The 10,495-nt window shown below is 42.5% G+C and overlaps 1 protein-coding gene across 6 annotated transcripts in view; it reads right to left on the bottom strand.

Annotated features, from left to right (window-relative positions):
• LOC111866213 (neuropeptide Y receptor type 1) overlaps nt 1-10,495 on the bottom strand; it is a 439,022-nt gene that overhangs the window by 79,613 nt on the left and 348,914 nt on the right. For all 6 annotated transcript variants that reach the window (XM_023854955.2, XM_023854956.2, XM_023854954.2 and 3 more), the window contains one exon: nt 6,180-6,314. In XM_023854955.2, the coding sequence (XP_023710723.1) occupies nt 6,180-6,273 (94 nt within the window). In that variant the 5' untranslated portion in view covers nt 6,274-6,314. The remainder of the gene's footprint in view (nt 1-6,179; nt 6,315-10,495) is intronic.

Genomic DNA, 10,495 nt, shown 5'->3' on the forward strand with positions numbered 1-10,495 from the left:
CTTGTTTTAGACCATTCTGGATAGGAAATTTATCAGACAAATGTTTACCTACACGGACTTTACTATAAGTTTCGTTTAAACACATTTTAATCAACCTAACTAGTTCCATGGGTATCCCCATGTATCAGAATATTGTACAATACTTCCCTCCTAACCGAATCATAGGCTTTATTGAAATCTACGAATAGCTGATGTACTGTCTTATCGTACTCCCATTTTTTCTCCAATATCTGACGAATGCAAAAGATCTGATCTGAACTGGTACAATAATAGACTCCTTCCACTGATCAGGCAATTTTTCCTTATGCCAAATAGAAGTAATTAGCTTGTGGAACTTAGAACGTAACATTTCGCCTCCTGCTTGAATAAGTTCTGCTGGAATTTGATCATTACCTGGTGATTTATACCGTTTCAATTTTGCAATAGCACTTTCAACCTCAAAAGGGTTAGGCTCAGGTACTAACGGCTCAGCTGTATGCAGTTCTGTCTGCCTAACAGCACTGACCCTATGTACATTCAGTAACTGAGCGAAGTAGTTCCTCCACCTATTCAAAATGTTGTGGGAATCTGCAAGCAGATCACCATTCTCATCCTTCACTAAGTTACTGCAAAAGTGAAACCTAGATGCAATCTGACAGAATGTTCTAAGGAAGATTATGGCTTCAAAAAGGGCTGTTTCCCTACTGATGATGATGATGATGAATGTAACGTGATTCTGCTAAGATGGACAAGCTTTAGAGGCACACGGCTGCCTTCGTCCGAGGAATCAACGGTCTCATCATTTTGAATCGGTGAAATGTTTGGTGCATTTCTGAAGCCGATGGCTTTCACATGGAAGTGTGCATTCAACATACCAGCATAATCCGAGCTACGCAATGCAGACGTAAAGGGAAACAGCACCTACGGGACAACAGCAAAGACACTTGGATATGAACCCACGCTTTCTATCATGAGTGGAAGATATTGCTTTTGCTTTTTCGCCACAAGAACTTCAGGACGTTTTGTAGAGTTTTCCTTTAAGAGCACATCGGACTTTCAGACACTCCTCTTATGTTCTGTCCTTCGTAAGTTGATTATCATCGTTTCCAATCTTCTCTTAAGTTTTCAGTTACTTTTCCTAAGGGGAAATTTATAACAACTTTTCAGCTACACAAACATTTTCTCTTCTCACAGTGTTATGAAGGTGTATTCACAACATTTCTAACCCTATAAGTGGCAAGTTTATAAAATGTTATTGCTTTTACAATGACTGCTACATTTGAAGACTTGTGATATTCGTTGGCATTTAACTGAAATTGTGTATATTGTGTATTCCAGGCATTGTGTGTATGTAATTTGGCACTCAGAACACATATTTGTGATAGTAGTTTCCAAATAAGTATCGACGTTCCCTCTGAAGATGATCCGTAAGGATCGAAACATGTAAGGGTGCTGAGTTTTCAAGAGGTCAAACTTAGTCACAGTGGACGGGGTTGTTTTATCTTTGAAATTGACAGTAAAGAAATATTTGGCAGAAAATTTTCCCCTGCGTTTGAAGTTCTAAGGGAGTTTATTTACAAATTAATTCTATAGAATATGTGAATTGGAATTGTAGGAACTGCAGCTGGAACTCCGAGAACAAAATATATAATTAATCGTAACATAAACATGAACTCCCAACATTTAAATTGGCAAAATGTAAGTAGCTTCATATCCTGAAATGCATTAGCGTGTTCTGACAGAGAAATAAACCGAATTATTCTGTAACATTCATGAATTCATTAACTCATAATATTTGCGTGGCCATTTTGAAGGCAATGCTGCGGGCCATCTGATTTTATGAGCTCATCCCAACTTCTCTACTGTGTCTAAACACATCGATGGAAATAATTTTCATGAAGTGCTGTAAACGTTTTGATGACTGTGCTATATGCACATCACGGTTTAACGTTAGAAAACGCAACATTTTTTTTTTTTGGAAGAGATCAATTTTGAAATTGCAACTTTCTCAAAATCAAAAGAGATTTTCCCCCCAAACATCACTTATCGAATTACCTTTGTGATGGTGATATGTATTCTGTGATAATTTAATTTAAATTAATAATTTAATTTAAAATTAGATCCTTCGCTTAGGTGAAAATGTTATTAGCAGTCCTATACTTCTTAAGGTAAATGTTCCAACCGTAATTATAAGTTTTTGCCTTACCTCTCAGAAAAGAAACTTAATTCCTGGACAGTCTCTCTTCGTTACAGGCAATACAGCGCTATCGCTGATTTACATAAGACACTTCACCGTTGCACACACATTTACACCAGGGTTCTCAGTCTTCACTAGTCGTATCCTGGCAACGGACTTACGAAAACAGTCTCGCTGTGACGAAATCTCCTAATCTCACACTGAGTCTACACAGGCTGACTTTTGACTCTTCTTCAATTCCCTTAATGCTCTCGCTCTAGTCCGTCTGTCTCTAGTCATAGTCCAAGTTAAAGTCACATTGTGACTGACGGTCAGTCAATATGTCTCGGTGTCAAGCGCCATCAGAGGCTCATGACCAGATATTTACGGTCTTCTTTTTATGGGGCAACCTCTCTGGCGACAGGACGGGTCTGTCTTTTGTCAGAGCCACTGTCTGCAGTAGTAAGTCATTTTTCATAATGCAAAAGATATTTGCAATTTACTTGTTAAACATTTTAAAAATGTATAAACAATATATACATGGCCTTTGTCAGTCCAGGCTCAGTACAGCAGACTTTGCCCTCAGCGGTGGTACATATACCATAATCGGAACTCACGACCAAAATCAACTGACGGTCAGTCAGTCAATAAGTCTTGGTGTCGAGCCCCAGCTGTAGTTCATGACCAGATATTTATTACTATTCGACAGTTTTGGTCTTGCGTTTTGTGGCAGCGCAGTCTTTCTCGGGTCCGAGTCCCTTGAGACTCGCGACCATACTATTTTGCTGTCTCAGATTTGAGACTTCCCTTTTCGTCGCCTCCTTCGACTCGCAGGGTCACGGTGGAGGTATTCGACCCCTCCTCCACACGGGCGAACTTCACTGTTACTCCGGGGGCTGCTATATTTCAACTAACTCGATCTCTCTCTACAAATCCAAGTACAAGTCGCATTGCAACTGACGGTCAGTCAGTCAGTAAGTCTTGGTGTCGAGCCCCATGACCAGATACGTGTATTTATAACTGTTTGACATTTACGGTCTTGTTTTTGTGGGGCGCCCTCTCTGACGAGAGGACGGGTCTGCCTTTTATATATGCTGCTGGCCTTTGCCAGTGTAGTCTTTCTCGTGTCTGAGTCTCTTGGGACTCGCGACAATATTTTGCTGTCTCAGATTTGAGACTTCCATTTTCGTCGCCTCCTACGACTGGCAGGGTGACGGTGGAGGTATTCGACCCCGCCTCCACACGGGGAGGCTGTCGAATTGTTCGATCTATCTCTCTACAGTTCACACTCTCGTTATAATAGCCGCGGCACGGACCGTGTAGAAAACATTTTCTATTCTTTTGGAGACGTAGTACGACACAATTGCCTACCAACCAGCCTCGGCGCGTATTGTTATAGTAACGGACTTACTACTGCTACATGCTGGGCCGTGTTTACGGACTCGTTGCGTAGTAATGATCACATTCATTTCTGCTATTGTTCCGGTTTTCTAGGCAGTATCTACATGGCCGTTGCCTATAAACGGCACATATGTCACAATATTTTATTAACATAATTCTATAAACAATACTGAATTCTGCGGGACTGAATTATTATTTTTAACAGCTCACTTAGTCAAACATCAAGGCCCACGAATGGGAAGTGTCTCACTGGTTGAGACTCACTGTTCTAGGCGACGCGCAGGTAAATATTTCTATATCTCTGCTTCAATGAAAAATGTCAGCCACAGACACTGATGGAACTCGAGACCCTCAAGTCTGCTCTCTACTGCTGAAATATGAAGATGGGAGATTATTATAAATTCCACCACCCACCCACCCCCCTCTCCGAGCAGGATTACAGCCATGTAAGTCTATGCAGTTAGGTTCGGCAAGGGGCGTTACGCAAAACGTAGGAATGCACGGTATTGCATTTTCAGGAAACTCTGAGACATACCTGCTTCGAACTCGATATTATGTGTTTCCAAAACAAAACCACGCTTGTCTTCAAGATGTAACGCAAACTTGGTAAAGAAATTTTACGAAAGGCCACAAAAATTTTGTTTTTGGAAAACTCAACAATCTAGCATAACACAAGAAATATAACTTAGATGTAAAACTGTTTATTTCCGGCATTAATCCCCAAATTAGAGAATTTCATGTTATTTTCCAAGAAGTTCCTCCATCCCACTTCACTCCCAGCTCCAGGTAACTTTATGTGTTGAAACGTGCCACCTGAGAGGTGCTCTTTGGCAGTGGGCAACAATGTGACTCTGTAACGGGATCAGTATCATGGCTGGATTGAGCTAGCGGTGTTTAGATGTTGATACGAACTGCTGATATTAAATGAGCATTTTAACCCTTTCAGAAACCTCACTCCATATCTGTACTAGCCGGAATATTTAAGAATACGGAGAAAAATAGGAAAACAACAAGTTCTGGGAAGAACAAATCGCCAATTTTTCTTTAATATGACACAGATCGCATAGAAAACGACGCCTCCAACAGTTCTTCGTTGCTGCCGGAACATGTTTACTATGCCGTTGCGTAGCAACGATAGAGGGATATACAGATCGAACGATTTTCCTTTGACACGACATGGACCATACAAAAACCGATGCGTTCAACAATTCTTCTGTTGTTTCTTTTTTTTTTTTGCTGCGGAAACGTGTTTACTGATCCTTAGCAGCGATATACATACTGTGACATGTTGACCCCTACCTCCCTAGCGGCACGTAGAGTTCGCGTAATAGGCGAGTCATCACCCCGCCACTCTCCCCGCGGTGACGTCACGAGCTGAGCCGAAGTTAGCAGAGTCCCTGCAACCTTGAAGCTATGCAACGCGAGTCAACAGCGGTGACGTCACCAAGGGGTAACAGCGTTGCTAGGCTATACGCCACGTCACAACTAGCAACAGCGAACGGAATAAAAGCCGGCTGAGCAGCAAGCGAGGGTCAGTGCGTTATCAACGAGTTCTCAGTTCTCAAGGTAGCAGCCTGCGAGTGTGCGATAACTAAGAAGTCAGCGAGCGGAAGACTTGTTGTGTGCTTTCGAGACTTAGTGAGTGCTGTAGTACAGTTATACTTGGAGTGTGTAATTCAGGGAGACTTGTATAGCTCCCGCGGTATTAAAATGTGTAACTACTGAAGGCAGAGTGAACTGATTTGCGTTTAGGGTTATAAAGTGTGAAACCCCGCAACTGTATAATAATTAATTGTAGCCGATATTTGTAGATTGTTCAATAAACCAATTAACCATCTCTACGGCGTCTTCAGTAACGAAACACGTTACAATACAAACACACAGACCGATGAGAGGGATTTATGAAGTACGCCGTTGAGATGGGCTCAGGTGCCATGATATACATACCAAGTTTCATAGGATTCGTTCAGGTATTCGAAGGTTGATGGTGATGGGGGAGGGGTACACAGACAGCAAGGTGATTACATAAGCTTACTTTTAGTTTGTCAAAATAAAGAAAGCAGAGGAAGTGAAGGAGGAGATGAAGACTCAAGAAAAGTAAACAAAGAAAACGAAAATAGAGGAATGAAAGGAAATGCAGAAGAGAGAGGAAAGAAGAAGCGAGGCGTTTCGAGGACCGGTAGTAATCTAGAACTGACGGAAGTACATGGAACTCCTGACCTGGTACCGGATATTAAATCAAAAGTTTCCAGTTGCTGAAACATGTGATTAAATCGGATAAAACAAAAGTGACTGAACTATTTTCTGATAAGCCAGAATTTTGACGACGAGTAGGACAGTACAGAGACTGAGACAGCTGGGAGATGCACAAGATGATTTTAGAGAGCTGAACGCGAAGAGGTGGTGCCAAGAGGCAACTAACAGACATGAATGGACTTCTGTTGTAAAGAAGGTTGCGGTGTCGGCAGGACATTAAGAGCCAGGGAGTAAGATCTTAAGAGTTTCACTGCAATGTTTACGATGTATCTGAGTGACAATCAGCGTTAGCAGCTGGTGAAAGGATGAGCTAGCGTGTTAGCTGCTGGTTCCAACAAAGTTGTATGGAGTTATGAGTGCGACATACCTTCCTCTCCGTAAGTAACATTGTACTCCTGTCTGCAAGTACAGTTGATATTTGAAGTTATATTCTGGAATAGGCTGTCCTCAGCACAGTTCATGGCTGCTTGTGTGCAGAATGTGATGTATGCTCCGTCAAGACCTGTAACAATTTTATAAAATGTAATTAATGGGTTCAATACCGTTTAGTGATCTAAGAATTAAATTATATACATTTGTTTATTTCTAGCTTCACAGAGAACAGAATGTGTTACATGAAATCGTATTAGGATAATATTGTAGCTTATATAACCGTTGTTATGAAACGACTGTGAGATTGGCGGATATATCAGGGCCGTTTCTGGGCAACGGTCCTGTAAACATGTTCTTACTACAACGGATACGCATGCAACAGAGGAACGATATTTTCTACGTGGTCCGTACTGAGATGTTATAAGCAAGGGACAAGGTTAGAGTTTAGTTAGTTCTGTGCGAGAGTCTCTGAAGACAGAACTTGAGCCCGGAGACAGAGGAGTAGCTATAGTTCGGAGCCGTTACAAGGAAACGTCATGTAACAGGCTGAGAACACGAGACTGTGTGTTCTAATGATTTGTAAAGCGTGGAAATAGCTGTAGTGCTGTAGGTATTTGTATTTAAGAACTGTAAGTAGGCAAAAAATCCATTCATCAATCCAAACATCTTCTATAGTCACACATACTACATGACAATATTCTGTGAGTGTTTAATGAGGCTTTCAGTATCGTGACTTCATAGCATCTGAAGGTGGGATGATTAATGAAATGGAAGGGATATAGAAGGAAACAGTCCTAGTCCAGGTGAGACACTACCTCGACATTTTCCTGATTGGATTCAGGGAAATAAAAAGTATGACTGTATAAGGGGTGGACCTTCTTGGCCCTTGCACCGCGACCACAGTGATCTGTTGTGCCTAAAATAAAAAGTAACTTCGGATAAGATACTCAGTGTCCCTGCACGAGATTCCAACCAAGCACTTCGTAAATAGAAGACTACAGAGCTATTTATAGAAGATCCTATTCTGTCACAACTGTAAGTATGTAGAGGCGTAGGATTGGTGCCTATGCTACGCCCTGGGAACGCTTATTCTGATACAGGTATATTGGAGGATTGGATCAGTTCATCCAGAAATATAGCTAGCTTATCTCAAAGAACAGTTGGGATCCGATATCTTCCACCCCTTTGATCTTAATTTCCCCAAGGTATCAGGGATGGATACAGTAAAACAGGGAATATTCCACCACCACATAAAAATGGACTTCTGTAATTTTTGGGCATCCATTAAAATAAAACACTCTCTTCTAACATCATGCCGAAATATGGCCCTTCTGTGAGTGTTCGTATAGTCACAATAAGGCTCCAAAATTCGCAGATCACTCGCATGATATGAGGACTTTTTTATTGCTAGTGGGGTGGGACTAAGTCCCTTGTACTGTGGCCACTTCTGGCCTATTGTACCAGCCCCAGATGATAGGTGAGGGTGATTGTGGAGCAATTGGTGGAATTAAGATTGGCAGGGGAAACCGAAGTACTCGGAGAAAACCCGCCCCAGCGCCAATTTGTCCACCACAAATCCCACTTGACCAGACACGGGATCGAATCCGAGCAGCCGCAGTGGGAAGCCAGCGACTAACCGCTTGAGCTATGGCGCGGCCTTACACACAACGTAACTATGGCCTTAATACAGACATTTTAACACTGAAGATTACTGCACTATATTCATTCGAAACGTCATGATCCGCTTACCAAAAGACTAGAGGTGCCACAACCTACAATACAAAAATAAGTTGAATGTCTACCACATACACTGAAGAGTATTGTCTGGGATATAACACCATGCATGTTTCCACACTGTTATTTTTCTCGGATTATTCGACCCTGAAGATGAAGGCCGTATGTTCCTCCGAAACGTCTGTTGACTTTCAATGGATTATACGGCGTTATATTCCAAAAGACACTACTCTTCTAACACCATGTAGTCTGACAGAAGTTTACGTTTCGAATGAATGTACTGCCTTCATCTTCAGGGTTTAAGAATAATGCCACCTAGCAACTAGCAGGCTTGCTGCTTCATTCTTGCTTGTTGTTTGTGTGATTTATCTTCGACCCTGAAGATGGAGGTAGTATATTCCTGAGAAACTTAAACCGGACTTCTTAGTGTCACACCCAAGGAGATAATACTCTCAAGTTTGTGTTTCCGTCATGTTGTTCGAATTGACTCTAATTCGGACATCTGACGCCGGCCACTTGAAACTGTTCATCCTCCCATTCCATTAGAGATCTGAAGATGGAAGCGAGGAAACCTGAGGTCATTTGATTCAGTTCAGACTTTGTACGTACATTCCTTCTTGCCTCTAACGAATGACATGACTTCCGCACACCAGACGAAGCTTCACGCGTTCTGCCTCACACGGAGGCCGTTAAGATGCCTAGAACTTCCCCGTCAGCACAGCTGCTGTCCCAACTTACACCTTCCATAGAAATAGCAGCTTATTTAATTGTGAAAAGTTCTGAACATACGCAACTCTCTTCATTTCGAAGTTCAGTATGTGCGCACGTTAAATTGTTATAAACTGGCGCATATATTGGACGTTTTTATTGATTGAAACATCCACCGTTACGGAACATTGGTCTGCTTCCGTTATCAGGTAAAAGTGTGGAACCCACTCTGTTTGGTCCACTAGGTAGACCGGTTCCATGTCATCGAGTGAGGAGATACCGAAAAATGTTCAACATATGTATGAATTTAACAAGCTTTCAGAAACGCTTAAATTTAATTTTCTAGCATACTAAATCATTCGTGGTGACAAAAGAGGCCGCTCGGGATAAGGCATAAAATATCTTTACCCACTGAAACGCTGGGATCGTGAGTTCTAATCCAACTCAAGGCATGAATGTCTGTCCGCATTTAGTCTGAGTTTGTGTCGTCCTGTGTAGAAAACGGCCTTGTGACATGGCTGATCCCCCGTCCAAGTAGTCCTACTATCTATAAGGTACTTGGTTGAGGCACTATGCTACAAGCCGGAATGTCGCGGATCGAATCCCGATGAGGTCATTTGATTTTTTTTAATTGACCTAATCCTTCCAGCCGCACTATGGACTTGGGGTCTACTCAGCCTCTTACAGAAATGAGTACCAGGAATATTCTTGGGGGTAAAGGGCGGCCGGCGCGTAAGGCTGACAACATCACACCCAGCTTTACTTTACTTACTTTTACTCAGTTCGAGATTAATTCTGATGGGAAAAGCTCAGAGAGCCTAATCCAAAAAGCAGAAGGAGAAGGGGGAAGAGGGAAATAGAAGAAGAAGGAGAAATCGTTCGTGTTTATATGCCTATGCAGTACGCCCCACATTCGTGTTTATATGCCTATGCAGTACGGCCCACGTTCGTGTTTATATGCCTATGCAGTACGGCCCACGTTCGTGTTTATATGCCTATGCAGTACGGCCCACGTTCGTGTTTATATGCCTATGCAGTACGGCCCACGTTTGTGTTTATATGCCTATGCAGTACGGCCCACGTTCGTGTCTATATGCCTAAGCAGTACGCCCCACGTTCGTGTTTATATTGTCGCGTATCGGGCTTATATCGCGACAAATAAATTCTCGATGTATTCGATGTAGCGAAGTTTATTTCACATTCGCTCTTACAATTACCCAAATTACAATCTGACGATTACTGCTATCTGCAGTATCACAAATAGTACACTCCCAATGCCACAATACAACTGACTGGTTGCTGGCTAACTCGACGATAGGTCCAGGACTCGCTGACTGACTCAGTACAACGCTGCGGTAGCCACACTAGAACTGACTGTGAATAGCCTTCGCTGCTCCGTATGTAGCCTCGATCGGACAGTACGGGAAAACGGCCACGTAATAGGCACCCTTTTTGCCTGGCGCTGTGTTGCTATGTAACGCTAGCGGAGGTAACCGCTGTTACTATCGTAACGTCGCCGCTGTTGACTCGCGTTGCCTAGCGACCGCGATATCCCTCGGTGACGTCACCGCGGAGGGGAGTGGCGGGGCGGGAACTCGCCTATTACCGTAAGAACGCGAGCGTTACGTTACCGCCACGTACCGCTGGGGAGGTAGGGGTCAACATGTCACAATAAGGATCGTGAATTATCTTCATCTTTTCTTCTATGCGGAATGAACCAACCTGGAATGCGAATTCGATTTGCAGAAAAAAAGAAAAAAAAATCGAAATAATTAGTTTATTATTTATAATACATATCTAATTCTTTTTTACTAGAAAGCCGTCTAGAGACATTTGTTTTTGCCGACGCTTCAAAATTTGGTGAAAATG

Source organism: Cryptotermes secundus, unplaced genomic scaffold (assembly GCF_002891405.2).
Source record: "Cryptotermes secundus unplaced genomic scaffold, Csec_1.0 scaffold682, whole genome shotgun sequence".
In the NCBI taxonomy this organism is placed as follows: domain Eukaryota; kingdom Metazoa; phylum Arthropoda; class Insecta; order Blattodea; family Kalotermitidae; genus Cryptotermes; species Cryptotermes secundus.